We start from the raw sequence: 14,847 nt of genomic DNA on the forward strand, positions 1-14,847 counted from the left end.
CTTCAACAGACTACATAGTGTTGTATTTGCAGAAGATAAAACTCTCCATACCAACCACTGTGAGAACCATGAATCTGTTGTCTAAATTGTACATAATAAATCCACAAACTTAAATACATGTGTCTGTGTTAATCTGAATTGCTGGCACAGATGCCATCTGTCTTCTTGAAGAACATGAAATATTCAGGTAGCAGATTGTACTGTCTGGTGATGGTGTGATTTTTGCACCTTTGTTTTCTCTCTGGAAGATTTCCCACTTCAGTTATATGACAGATGTCTATACTAACTTGGGATTTGATGTTTTTTCAAATTTCCTCCAGGTAAACAGTAGGATAGTGCCTTAGAATGTGTTCTGCCTGCTTCTTTCAACATCCTTTTCAGCCTTGTCATTCGTAATCTTAATGTAATTTTGCATTTAATACAAGTGTAACTGACAAATTGTTTTGTATAACAAAAACCAACAATACCATGGTGGGTTCATTAATGCTTATCCATAAGGCAGCCATATAAAATTGAAGGCAACAGCACAATTAACACCATGGAGCAGGATCCTTGAGAAGCTCATAATCACTTAGCTGATCAGGAAATTCCCTGCCATATTTTTAACCCAAAGGTTCATTACACTGTTCCCAAGTGTAACTTCTTGCTGAATGCCAGTGGATTCTGTCCTGAGCCTTGTGAGTCTAGTCCATGCCCTCATATCATTTCTCTTTAATATTCATTTCAATGTTGTTCTTCCATTTATTTCCAGATCTCTTGAGTTATCTCTTGCTTAAGATCTAAAAGTTTGTGATGATGGTACATTAGTACAAATATTATGTACTCTTGCTTTCATGTTTTCTGACTAAAATTTTACATGAGCTTGTCATCTTCCCATGCGTGCTCTGTCAAAAGCGGTAGTATGAAATCAAAGTTTACAGCACAATAATGTTATTTTATTAACACTTTTTGGAATAGTAGAAATATCTACTGGCACCAGTAATACAAGGGTTGCTGTTATGTGTTAATACTGTTTCAACTTGAACTGGAATTCTTGATTTCCATGTAAAATTCAAACTGTACCATTGTCTGTACAAAGTATATACTTCTCACAGTGTATAGAAGAGAGAAAGTTAGAAGATTCTGCATGAAATTGGAGGCCAACCAGTGTGCTCTTCAGAATGGTTACCAAATCTTATAGTCAGTTTTCATTTCACAAGCAAAGGAAGTAACCTTGTGTATATCTTTGACTAATCTCAAAAGTTTTGAATTTAAGTGTCTATAAAATTGAGCAGATGTTTTAAAATGTAGCATTTTCCAAGATTGCTGCAATATGGGATGTAAATTAATTTGATAGTATGTACCTCAAAACATCTCAAGCCACCCTAGCCATGAGAGAGGGCTTTGAATCCAATAAGGTAAGTCATAAGAGTGCAGTGACTGGATGCTGAATAAATTTATAATTAGCAAAATAAGTAAAATGTACAGAGGTCATACATTAATATCAGAGATGAATACATCAGTGTAAATCTCAACAGACTTTCCCACATTGCAGGCAGCAAAAGGTGGCAAAGTTCTGCCACAGATACACCAACTTTGACTGTAACGTCATTTTACAAAGCATTACAGGTGACATTCTCAGTACTTACGTAAGCTCTTGTGTTTAAATCTACCCATAAGGTAAGCAGGAAAGTATATTCAGTAGAGTAGTTAGTGAAAAGGAAAGATTTAGTAGACTGGAGGAGTTACAGAGTGGCACATTTAGCCAGTAAAGAAATTTTAAAAGAAACTCCCAAGTGCCAGAAACTTTATGTAAACACCCCTAAAATTAACCAAAAATTTAAAAATTAATGCATTTATGGAAGAATCATGTGCAAATGTGGCAGATTCCATTAGGAAAATAAACTGCAAAAGATGTTTCTAAGGTAAAGATAATGCCCCTCTGCTTAATTAACTTATGTCATTGATGTGTTGCATAACAGCACATTCAATAATTCAGCAGACATAGCGCCATTTTTATAACATACCCCCATTACTGCCATCCATTGTATAGAAAATGTGGGAACCTCGAACATCTCACAACCCTATGGGCCTCCATGGTCTTACTTTTTTACCTTGAAATGCATGTATGATGTGACTCAACTGTAGTAGCAGGAAATTTAAATCTGAATGGTAGAAGTTAAGCATAATGCTGTGAAGATGTATGGGAGAATTGAGGTATAGGACCATACATTATTGATCTCTGCTGGATGGAAATGGATGGATAATCTTCATGCCCTAGCCACTTTTCACCTAGACAAAGAACTCACTGAATAGGCTGGGTGGGTCATAGTTCCAGGCTGAATGTGTCAGAGAAAAGAAGAATTCCTGATAATGCATGGCATCAAGCCTGGTTTCTCCAGTCATCCTGCCAATAGCTTAGTCACAGTATTGACTGAGGTATCCTAGCTCACTTCTGGAGGTAAAAGGACTTCTTAAAATTATTAGAGGATGGGTTATGGTAATACAAGTTGATGCTCCAGAGGAATAGAGAGCTCAGATTAATATCCATCACATCAGCAAGATTATGTTAGGAGTTACTGCATAAACTGGTGCTTAGACGTGAGGTTCACACTATTTTAAAATGTTGTGTTCTGTGAGATTTATGTAGATTATTCACAANGCTGTGAAAGCCTCAAATCTTACATTTCAGAAGTTGTTTGTATTGTATCAGTATTGGCAATATAAACAGCAAATCAGTAAAAAATAATAGGTAATGACATACTTAATCCTTTGGTGAGATAAACAGTGATAGTACTGTGATGGTGCTGACAGCCTACTTGTGCCATATACAGATTCGAAGTGCTGCTCCAAATTGAGCCCTTCACTCAAGCAAATAAATCATATGGGATATGAGAGGATTGTGCCAGCACCAAAGGCTGCAGCAAGCTTTGCATACCACTATCTTCATTGGTTGCATCCTGTTGTATGTTAGATATATATATTATAGGAATTATGTCTACTGTCAACACAACAGATGCTCAGTTTTAATTTTGATCTTTATTGCTGCTACATGTTTCGGTCATATAAGACCATCATCAGGCAGTCATACACAGGAATTTGTATAGTCATTGAAATACCGATATGGACCCTTATCGGTGTAACACATCGTATTATATACTAACATAAAACTTTTGCCTCGAGTTGATGTAGCAAATACATAAATAAGATAAAAGATAAGTATAAAGGTATATCATATATAAAAATTTACAATGTGTTGAATATATTATTAAAAAATATTAAAAATGTTTAAAAGATATTAAAGGATTTCCAATGGTAGGTTAAGAATGTGTATGCCAACTTAAATATTTAAGGTTTCATTGCTACAGTGTAGAAAAATTGGGCATGTTTGTTGTTTGTAGGTCTTTGCTGTAGAAGCTTTCTACGTAATGAGCCCGGTTGTGAAGCCCAAAACAAGTTTCTGTGATGTATGAGTTGTTAGTGTGTGGATATGGGTATGGGTATCTTATATAATCATACAATATGTCATGTGTTTCTTGTCTGGCCAGGTATATGTTTGGTGTGTTCTACATTGTGTGGTGGTTCGACTGGTGGACTGCATACCACAGTTGCAGTGGGGTGCTGCACTGCCCATGTGAGTTGTTCCTCCTTTGTAAGGCAGATTACATTCACAGGTTTAATTTAGACAACGCATGAAATGTTTGTAATATTCATGGGAAAAATAACAGTTTTGTGTTCCCTTCACTGGAGGCATGCCACACACATGGCATCTCTTAGATTCATGCTTTCAGTTTTGCAACAAATATGGCAAGCTGTTCATACATCTTTTGCCCTTAGTTTAAGGGCCACTACAGTTATTCAACAGCCTCCAGTAGTCATTGCCTGGTTATAGTCTTCTAACAAGGGTTATTCCTCATGCCTTTACAGCTGAAGTTCTCTCATTGTTGCTTACATAAGTGTGGCCTCTGTCACATGACATTTACTGAGCCATTGTCTTGAAATGGGTGTTTGTGTAGGTAACTGTGACTTAATGGATGTGTTTGCAGAATCATTCCCAAACAACGGCTGCCTCTGCTGGCTTCACAGTTCTGCCTTTGAGCCCTCATGTCATAGTATAATTAGATTACATTACATTACATTGCATTGCATTCCCTAGATCCAGACTTAGTCAAAATGACTGTAGAATGCGGAATATGTCATATAAATACAAAAACATGTACAGTGCAATTGAAATTTTCACACAAGAAAACAGTGGTTACACATGAGGCTATTAAAAAATACATCCATATATATATATATATATATATATACATACATATATATACATATATATATATATATCAGTACTATCAACTTACGCTGTTTACACGACCATTAAATGAATTAGTCACTTTTTAGGCAAAAAGTTTTCACCAACAGATTACAATGAGTGTGTGCTTAAGTACCATTATTAAGTGTTATTTTAAATCATACTTTTTCATTCATAAGACTTTTGAGATCAGATGGCATTTTATTGAAAATTTTTATCTTAGCATAGTATGTGCTTTTTTGAAAGCATGGGAGGTTAGCAGTTGTTTTATGGGGATAGTGCTTGATTCTTGTGTTAACACTATGTACATCTGCATTGGTCTGAAAATGTTCTTTATTATTTGTAATGAAGTTTATTAATGAAAATATATCATCACATGGAAGAGTTAAGATCTCTAGCCTCTTTAAATAAGTTTCTACAAGATTTATGGGATTTTGAACCTATTATGAGTCTAAAATTTTTTTCTTCTTCTTCTTATTGTAATTGCCATTTTGCTATCAGATGAATTACCCAGAAAATTATTCCGTACTTCATTAAAGAGTGTAAGTAAGCAAATAAGTTGATCTGAGGGTGTCAGTGTTGCTGATATGCAGCACAGATCTAACTGCATAACATGCTCCACTTAGCTTTGGAACCAACTGATTGATATGGGTTTTCCAGTTTAAATGATTATCAATTTGTAAACCTAGGAATTTTGTGTTTACTGCTTCTTCTATATACTGTCACATGTATCAGAGACTATACTTGTAAAGACAGAGTTTGAATTGGTAATTGGATTTATTAACCACGTACTCGTATAGGTCATAACTACAATTAATTATTACATTATTTCTGACTTACACAAAATACAATCACTCCACACTCGTCTCCTTAGTCTATTTCCATTAGTCTTCACTATCTGTTTCCTAGCAATGGATTTGTAACACAGGGTATATAAAAGTCTCACTAAATATCACACTCCCAATATCCCTGTACTGCTGTACACATGAAGTCTTCAAATCACACGTTAGGCCTTCACAGGCTGACTTCTTGTACCGTTCTGTACTTCTCCAGCTTACTGCTATACTCCAGCCACCTATGACTCAGCCAAAGCCAAAATCACATTGCGACTGATGGTCAGTCAGTCCGTAAGTCTTGGTGTTGAGCTCCATCTGGGGCTCATGACCAGATTTTTATTACTGTTTGACAGTTACTGTCTGTTTTTGCGGGGTGTCTTAATACCACAGAATTTTCTAGGAAATGCTTGTTTTAAAAGTGAAATGGCATCACCTCTTACTTCCTGATTCAAGATTTTCAGTAACTGTCAGAAAAAAAAGTACTGATGGCATCAGCAATTACCTCTAGGTCTTTACCTTTTCATCATTTATAAGAAGAGATGCTATCTGCTCAGTCAGACATAATTTTCAATTTTCATGTTTTATTATATTCCAAGTTGTTTTTGTCTGATTTTGATATAAGCCTACAGTAACGCTGCCATTTAGCCACTTATATAACAATCGTAAGGATTTTGCAGTACTAAATGTAATAAGCTCTCATGTGTGAATAAGTACTGCTCCTGCTATATATGTACTTTACATATATGTAAAGTGGGATTTGTGGTGGACAAAGTGGTGCTGAGGCAGGTTTTCTCTGAGTACTTCGGTTTCCCCTGCCAATCAGTGGCCGCTGTGCCGAGGGGACCCAGTTGGATTCCACTGCCCACTAAGCAAATTTATAAAAAAAAATAATGGCATAATCTTGCTTGGTAATGCCTTTACCAAGCTTCCCTATATCCTAAACAATTCTTGCAAGAGGAGCATTTGGTTTGAAAATACTACATATGTCAGATTTAGTTCCCAGGTTTTCTTGAAGCTTGGGGCCAATTTCCTTACCATGACTGCTTCCCAGCAATAAGATTCTTCTCTTATTTTTATTTTTTTCTGTCTCCACTGTGAATGATTTTAATTTCCTGCCTTTATGCTTCAACAGAACTGGAGTTTGCTGACCAACTTCCATTGCATCTGTTGCTAGTATACTGAATTTGTTGTTCAGTTGAACTTAACTAGCTTCATACACAGAATCTGTGGGACCCATAATTAGAATTTTTTTATTTTTTCTAATTNAATTTCTTGAATTATGCTGCTCCATGATGTTATTACTGAAATTTCCTGCTTTCAGCTTACAGATTTCCTCTTTAACTGCCTATAATTCCCTCTTCAGGTTCCTGATCCTCCCCTCCTGCTGCTTCACATGCTTCTGGTACTTACATGTGGTACAATACCATGACATACTCCTGTCTGGTGCACTGGGGCTGGTGCTCACACAGTTTAAGTGGAAGCAGTAGTCACAGTCTGTATAAATCAGGCCATTGGTAAACCACTTATAATGGTTCCACAGTTACTAGAAAGACTGTTAGTATCAGACATCATTTTAGCTATAATTATTAAAAATATATTCCTTATTTGCTAAACCCTGTTAATTCAGCTTCAAAACCGAAGATAGAACAAATTATTTCAGGGTCACTCACTGTACAGATTCTGTTGTTAGTAATTAAATTTGGTCTGAATTGCTATGCACTTCGCTTTTGTATCACCCAAATAAAAGACAGCAAACAAATTACTTAACTAATAATTTCATTATTTACAGTCTACATTTTGGTAAAAGCATAACTGTGAAACACTTCACTCAAAATCAGTTTTTAATGCAATTCACTACGAAATTATGCGATGCTGAGGAAACAGCAATAAATTTGTGAAATAAACTTATAGTTGTGAATTTTCACTCATTCCTTTTCAAGTTTGGCGGGATGTAGGCAGTAGGAAGTCAAGAACGTCAAGAACGTCAAGAACGGGCAAGAAGGTCAAGAACACCGACATCGAAATATTATCGATTCGTATCGAGGAACTCATAACGAGTACGTGTTTTCGTGTCGTGGGTGGTGGTGTTTATTTTGGTAGTTGGTTTAATAGTAACGATAGTAACTTCGTAGAAGTGAAAAGATTTTGTTATATGTTTAGCAGTGCAGAAACGGAAAGCATTCAGTACGATTGGCGCCCTTGTCTGTGGTGAAAGCATAAAATGGGAGCTGTTTTGGGCCTTTGTTCTGCTGCGCAGGTAATGCAATCCCAAATGAGTGTTTTTAAGATCAATAATTTACATTCTTTATACTTAAAATGAAATAATCCTCTGGGTTACCAGTATTTCCAGTGGTTATTCTTTTGCTTAGAAGTTTGTGAATGAAGCACATGAAGATATGATACAGTCCTCCACCTACCTTTTCATGACCTTAAAAAAGGAATCTGCCGAAATCTGACGACTAAGTCGAAGCTAGTGGAGCGTGCATAGCATCTGCAGTAACACGTGAAGAATAATGATATTGTTAATACTGGCACTGAGCTCCTGAAGGTCTTCAGATAGCGCATTTCGGCATATAGTTGCCAATTTCTTGAAAATGCCTTCATTACTGGAGCAGCTTTTGACCAAAGCATGTAATGACATATGAAGTGTAATAGCAAATTTCGCCCTATATTATATAGATTTGTTTACTTCAGCTGTTGTTTTAACACAGATGCCAGTGAACTTGTGGCTCAGATATTTTTTAATAAAAACATATTCATTTGGAATAGGTTATAGTTATCTTTGACACAATTGCATTGGGTTTCAGAAATATTTGCGCCTTTTCAAGAACTGTGAGTCTAACCACATCTTAATGGGAACTGATTTATATGTTAGGATCTGCATTTCTTAACCTTTGCACAATGCATCCTAGATGTGTTGTTAAAAAAGTAAAGTAAAAGTAAAGCTATCCCTGTAACAGGCTGTGAAGGCCCATAGGGTTGTGAGACGTTGAGGGTCCAACATTTTCTAGACAATCGGCTCAAAGATGGCGGTAAGGTTGTCAGCCTTATGCACCGATCGCGCTTTACTCCCCAGGAAAATTAATTAATTCCTGGTACTCATTTATGTTAGAGGCTGAGTTGACCCTGGGGCCATAGTGCAGCTGGAAGGATTAGGTCAGTTGAAAAAATCCAATGACCTCATGGGGAATTGAACCCACGATCTTCTGGCTTGTAGCATAGTGCCTCAACCAACTACGTTACCGCGTGTGTTATTAAACATAGCATTTTCTCAGGTTTTGAGATATCTGGGATAACATACTACATTCCCCGTCCAGAGACCTATCCAGGTTCTTTTGTCTGTAATGTTTGTATCAGGCATAACATGCAATACATAATCAGAATTTTATACACTGAATGTTGTTTAATATTTGTATTCTGTATCAGTAATGTTATAGTGGCTTTGTATGTTGAATTTTACCACAAGATTTATCAACATTTTAGGCCATGCCATAGCTCAGGCAGTTAGTTGTCGGCTCCCACTATGGCGGCCTGGGTTCAAGCCCAGGTCAGGTCATGTGAATTTGTGCAGTCTCCTTGGAATGGATAAATAGAGGTCCTGTGTGATTTGCAAGGGAGTCTTATATCATTCTTCCTGCAAAACATTGGCAAGTTCTGTTAACGATGATGGAGGTGGATAACACGCACACAGATTGCTCTCCAAAACAGACCACAAGGGCTCAATAATATTGATATCTGGCGATTGTGGGGGCCATGGCAGACGTGACACTTCATCTTCGTGCTCAGAAAACCAGTCCTGGACGATGTGAGCTGCGTGAACAGGGGCACTGTCATCTTGGTAAATAGCATCACCATTGGGGAACAAAGTTTGCACCATGGGATGGACCTGGTCACACGAAATGGTCACATAGTCGTTGGCAGTGACGTGACCTTGCAGGGTAATGATGGGTCTGACAGAACACCACGATATGTCTGCCCATACCATGATCAAACCCCAGCCATATTTCACTCTTGGCAGCAAACAATCTGGATCATAAGCTTGGGATGGCATTCTCCAGAGATAAACTCGGCCAGAAGTCGGAAACAGTGTGAAGGTGGACTCATCTGACCAAATGACCATCTTCCATTGCTCAATAGTCCAGATTTTATGACGTCGGCACCACACTCTCTTCTTAGTTGCATTTTGATCACTGATGAGTGACTTTGAAATTACAGCTCATCCAGAAATACCCTGCTTGTGGAGTTCCCTTCATACTCTTTTGGTGCTGGCAGGGTTTGTGAGTGTGACATTCAGTTCAGCAGCCACTTTTGCAGCTGTAGTCTTCTTATTTTTCGTCACAATCCTACCCAATGTTCATCTGTCTCGATCACTCAAGACACATTTCCGTCCATGCTGATGTTTATCAGATGCGGTTTTTCCAGTTCTCCTGTATGAGGGCATAATCTTGGATAATGTGCCTCATGAAACACCAAAAACCTTGGCTACCTTGGTGATGGAAGCAGCCACCATACGGGCCCCAACAATTTGCCCGTGTTCGAATTCTGTTAGCTCTGACATGATGCACTAAAAACTGCACAGAACACTGTCTCGACAACAAATTAAGCTTGCAGCATATTGCGGAGATTTTACAGGCAGTGGTATTGGGCAGATAAGACAGCGTCACCTACAAACGTCACTAAAATAAACACTTTAATTCAGGCATCCATTTCACAGGGTGTTTCTATATTTTTGTCCGTCTCCTGTACATAAGTTGTGGAAACATTATTGCCACATTCGACCCTGAATAAAATCTTTCGTATTTCCAACTATAATAATTCTATATTGTGTAATTGCACATTTGGTTATTCTACAGACGTTGGCCAACTATATTACCAATATAGTTTCAATTTAACATATATTGAAATTCATACCAAATATAGTTATTATGCAAACTACATAACTTATAACAAAGCAAAGGCTAACGGCGTATAATATAAGCACTCAGACTATTTATTCACTCTTAACATTTGAGTTTTTTGTATGTTCAATAAATTCTTCAATGGAATAAAAAGAGTTACTTTGCAAATAATTTTGTAGAACCTACCTGAATTGGTTTTTATAATTTTTTAAAACTGATATATTTGATGGCAGAGTATTAACCTTTAAACGCCGGACTTTTGAAATGGTAGTAAGCTTGAGCTGGCCAGAGTTTATTTAAATGCCCGCTGCTTGTGCACATTTAAATGCCTGTTGTTACTCTGAGTTTAAATGTCTGTTCCTGTTAGGGTGCTTAAACTATTTTAAGCCTTGTGTTTAAAAATGCTGTATCTAACATAATTTTTATGATAAATGAATGGAATTAACTTTGTATCAGCAAAGATTATAGTGTCGCATTTTATAACGGAAGATTTGAAAATGTTTGTACAAAGAATTATACTCTTTTTTTCAATTTTTTCTTTTAATTTTGATACGTACTGCAAAAATATTTTACCAGTTCTTCACAGAATTGTTCTGCATTACAAATTCATTTCTGTTGGTAACACTTGAAAAATTTTAGCAGACCTTGGTGTCATAGAACTGATGGAAGCAATAAAATCATTTGTTTCTCTGCTGGGAAAACTTAATCTTGTTACACCCTTCAGATTTTTGAAACTAAACTCCCCTTTTGAAACTGAAGGACAGAAGAATGAAAGAATGGCTATTCAAGAAAAAGAGCTGGAGGGGTCCCTTCTTCAGTGCTAAGACCTTCCATTACAGCTGCAAGAGATTATTACCCTTTCTATGGTCGTGAACGGACAGTTGTATTGTGGCTTAGATACAGAGTTCGATCTGTTTTCTCTGCGTTCATAGTGACATTGAATACTGTAGTTTCATTTCAACCTGTATATACGTCAAGCAGATAACAACAAAAATGTGTATATCGAATTTTACTGTATATTTTTAACACATTAATCTGCAGAATCTGCAATAAAAGTACTGGCTCTTGGATGAATTTGGGCATAACTCATACGTATATTCTTTTTTTCTGTTGTTCACTTAGGTATTTTAATTCCTCTATTAGGGTTTTACTCAAGTCTGTCTAGTAATTACTACATATAAAAATAAATATTTAGGACTGAATGTGATTCTACTAGCGGCATGTGCGCGCGCTTCCACTAGTGGAGTTTAAATGCTCGACTGGCCAAAACAGGGTACTTTGGCCACGAAGACTATACTCATTACTGGCAAAAACGGGGCACTTCAGACGTTAAAGGTTAAATTTCATCAACACCACGTCTATGGCCACAGTATTCTTCGATATTGAGAAAGCATTTGATACAACATGACACCTTGGCTTGTTATGTAAATTGTCAGAATTAAAATTTTTGATCAGCCTAATCAAGCTTATTAGCTCTTTTCTTTCTCAGAGGATATTCATAATTTTGAAGGTGAAATGTCTGCGCCAAGGGATATACAAGCAGGGGTGCCACAAGATTCTGTCCTGCCCCCCACATTTTACAGCATACTTATAAATGATATACCTCGAACACCTGGTGTCTGTCTAAGTCTCTTTGCTAATGACACCAGTATATATATGACTGACTGCAGGGAATGTTATGTTCTCAGAAAGATGCAGCGAGTTTTCAGTGCTACTGAGACAAGGTGTCAGTGCTGGAACATAAAAATCAATGATCATAAGGCTCAGTCCATCTACTTTTCTCATGTACTTACGTTCCCTGAGGCTTATCTTTCATCAAATGGACAGAACACCCCCCTTCGCCAATCGTGTGAAATGTATCCATGTAATCTATGATAAGAGGTTTACAGGAAGACTGCACATAGAAATGATTGAAGCCAAGGCCTTCCGAACATTTAATAGAATTGACCTCCTATTCAAAAGCGAGTGTTTAATCACCAGCATTAAACTAAACCTCCATAAAGTACTGATCGGATGAATAAAGACTTCAGCTTGCCCCGGCTGTGAATTAGCGGCTCGCACCAACCTCTTGCATTAACAGCTCCTACAAAACAAGGTTTCCCATGCTATTGGAAATTTTCCAAGCTGCACACCATTCTGTGATTTGCACACAGTTTTCAACCTTATGGGTGCGCTATATTATTGTATATAACAAAATTGTTCAGGTAACATGGCAAAGTCATACAAAATCGTGAGAATGAACTTGGTCACAGCATAGGACAAGGTGAAACCAGACAGAAAATATAAGAGGCTTAACTTGGCGGTGGTCAAGCTTATTGTTGATGTAGCATGTGCTGTTTTGCAAAGCCTGGACTTACAGAGGACTTGTGTATAATGCAAATGGAAGAATTTTCAATGACATGCTACATGTGCGATATGTACACAATATACAGCTTTAAGATTATTAATAGTTAATATACTAGATAATTTTTGCATTAGAAAACCAACTGTGCTCAACTTATGAAGCAAAAAATCGACATGTCCCTGACAAGTCAGATGATTGTCCAGCTGCAAACCATGAAATTTTATAGTTTCTATGTCTTTCAGCATTTTGTTAAAAAACAATGTATGTAGTGGGTAGCTCGTAGCTGCTGTTGGGGTGAATTTTATCATTTTTGTTTTATCCAGATTTAACACAAATTAATTATTTTGAAACCACATAAACTTATGACTAAAAACAACATCCAGTTTTATTTTTAAATTATGAAACTCATTTGAAAATAGCAAGGCATTCACTACAATAGTACCTTGAGTCATGAGGTGGAACGTTACCCCTAGACTACGGAGGCCGCTTACAAACAGTAAGTATTTGTGAAGTTACTATTGTAGTGAAGGTGGACCCGGTGGAGGTCGTGGAATTTTTAAGGGTGGAAAAATTCAGGGAACAAGTCCTCTGGGAGGGACTTTAAGCCATGGGTCCTGTGTCGTAGATTCTCTAGGAGACCTCTGAGCAAAATTAGGCAAAGTTTCCCCTCCAAGTAGTTTCCAATGCCTCCGGTAGATGGGGAAAGTATCGGGTACCAAGGGCCGACCTCGTTGGCTGAACGGGGCTGATAGTAAGCACCAGTACCGGTAGGGTATGGCGACTGGTAGAATATCAAAGGGGGGGGGGGGCGTACAATAGACTGTTAGTCACGGTGCATGGGGAAACCTGCAATAATAATACTGTTTGTACATACATAAACATGGCTTAAAAATTTGCTTATCCACTAGCCAAGGGTAAGTTATTTGAGACTACTGGTGACTGAATTTGTTGTGTGAAGCATACTGTGAGACTAGATTGATGGAATTTGTAAAGAGACTAGTAGATTTAAATTTTATTTAAGAAGCCCTGTATATTACTAGATGATGTATTGTTGTGGTCTTCATGTTTTACTGTAATCCCTATTTCACATGAAGTGCAAATCAAACTATCACATTTCTCAAAAACTGTTTGTTGTACAAAAATTTGGTGCATGACATGAAATATTGATTTTATATGGTGTATAATTTCAGCCAGAAGAAAAATAAATGTGTGTCACTTTTTTCAGATTGTGGATGTAGGAATGGGCCTCCAGATAGAGAATGATGCATATTATGAATAAGCAGTTATTAACAGATGACAAGGGCTGATTCTCTGGCCTTGCAGTAACAATAAAAAGCTATTGTATTGTAAAACCTATCAAATTGTCTTGCAGTTGGACAGATCCTTATGTAAACATGAAGCACTTCATTCTGCACTCTTTGTAAATATTGTGTGGGTGATCAAATCAAGATAGATGTCAGTAGTTTTTCTTTTGGAACTTAAATTAACTGTAATATAATAAATTGTTCCTTCCGCAGCTGGCATGTTGCTGTGGGAGTGCTGCCTGTGGATTGTGTTGCTCAGCCTGTCCATCATGTCGCAATTCAACATCAACACGCGTCATGTATGCAGTTATGCTGCTCCTGGGCACTGTAGCAGCTTGCATTACTTTGTCTCCAGGTCTCCAAGATGCATTAAAGAAAGTATGTTACCCTGTAACATTCAGAATTCTGTACTAAGTCTACTATATATGTAAGGCTGCATTTGAAGTGCAGTAGGGCATAGTGAATTCTGATTTATGTGTTTAGTGTACTGAAACAGTAGCATATTCAGCTGGTTGGCTTAATGGTAATATGTAGGGCCCGGATTTCTATGACATGTCATATTTTTTTCCTAGGGTTTATTCCTATTTTTAAATGTAATTATGCATGTTTCCAGTCATTCTTATTGAAATTATGTCCTTTTTATTGTGCATATAAATGCATATTTTACAGTTTTATTGGTTTTACAGCATATTTTGGCATAATTTTGAAATAAGGTCATATTTTTGTCATTTTAGAAACAATTCTTTGATATAATGTAAAATTTCGGTTCCATAATGTTTAGTATTACAAAATAAATTCCAGGCTGGACTGTTGCTTCAATGTGGAATAGAGTTCAAGTACATGAAGTTCGTATTAAAAACCATATTTTTGACTGGACTGTACTTGCAGTTACAAAGGCGAAAATTTGTGAAATGTAGCATTTATGACCTGGCAAGCCGGCTTTTCCCAGTCGAGGCGGGAGGGAGGCAAGTGTAACGGGTATTTTCCTATTGTACTCCGTCTTCCTATAAGGTATATACATCCCATTCTTTCTTGGAGGGCTTAGAAGTATTCTATTTATATATGTGGAGGGCGTTATAAGACTTCAGTTTGACCTTACAATGCCTAAAGTGAGTACATGTAGTTCAAGGAGCGCAAGGTTGCGTAGTTTTGTACAGGAGTTTGGTGATAAAGTGTT

The 14,847-nt window shown here is 37.1% G+C and overlaps 1 protein-coding gene across 2 annotated transcripts in view; it reads left to right on the top strand.

Moving 5' to 3' along the window:
* Window positions 1-7,146: 7,146 nt before the first annotated feature.
* The window catches only part of LOC111866824 (serine incorporator 1), a 26,534-nt gene continuing 18,833 nt past the window's right edge, over window positions 7,147-14,847 (top strand). Inside the window, exons 1-2 of one of the 2 annotated variants that reach the window (XM_023856115.2) lie at window positions 7,147-7,381; window positions 13,884-14,048. In XM_023856115.2, the coding sequence (XP_023711883.1) occupies window positions 7,346-7,381; window positions 13,884-14,048 (201 nt within the window). In that variant the 5' untranslated portion in view covers window positions 7,147-7,345. The remainder of the gene's footprint in view (window positions 7,382-13,883; window positions 14,049-14,847) is intronic. The other variant, XM_023856116.2, reaches the window with a different exon arrangement.

Source organism: Cryptotermes secundus, unplaced genomic scaffold (genome assembly GCF_002891405.2).
Source record: "Cryptotermes secundus unplaced genomic scaffold, Csec_1.0 scaffold446, whole genome shotgun sequence".
Lineage (NCBI taxonomy): Eukaryota > Metazoa > Arthropoda > Insecta > Blattodea > Kalotermitidae > Cryptotermes > Cryptotermes secundus.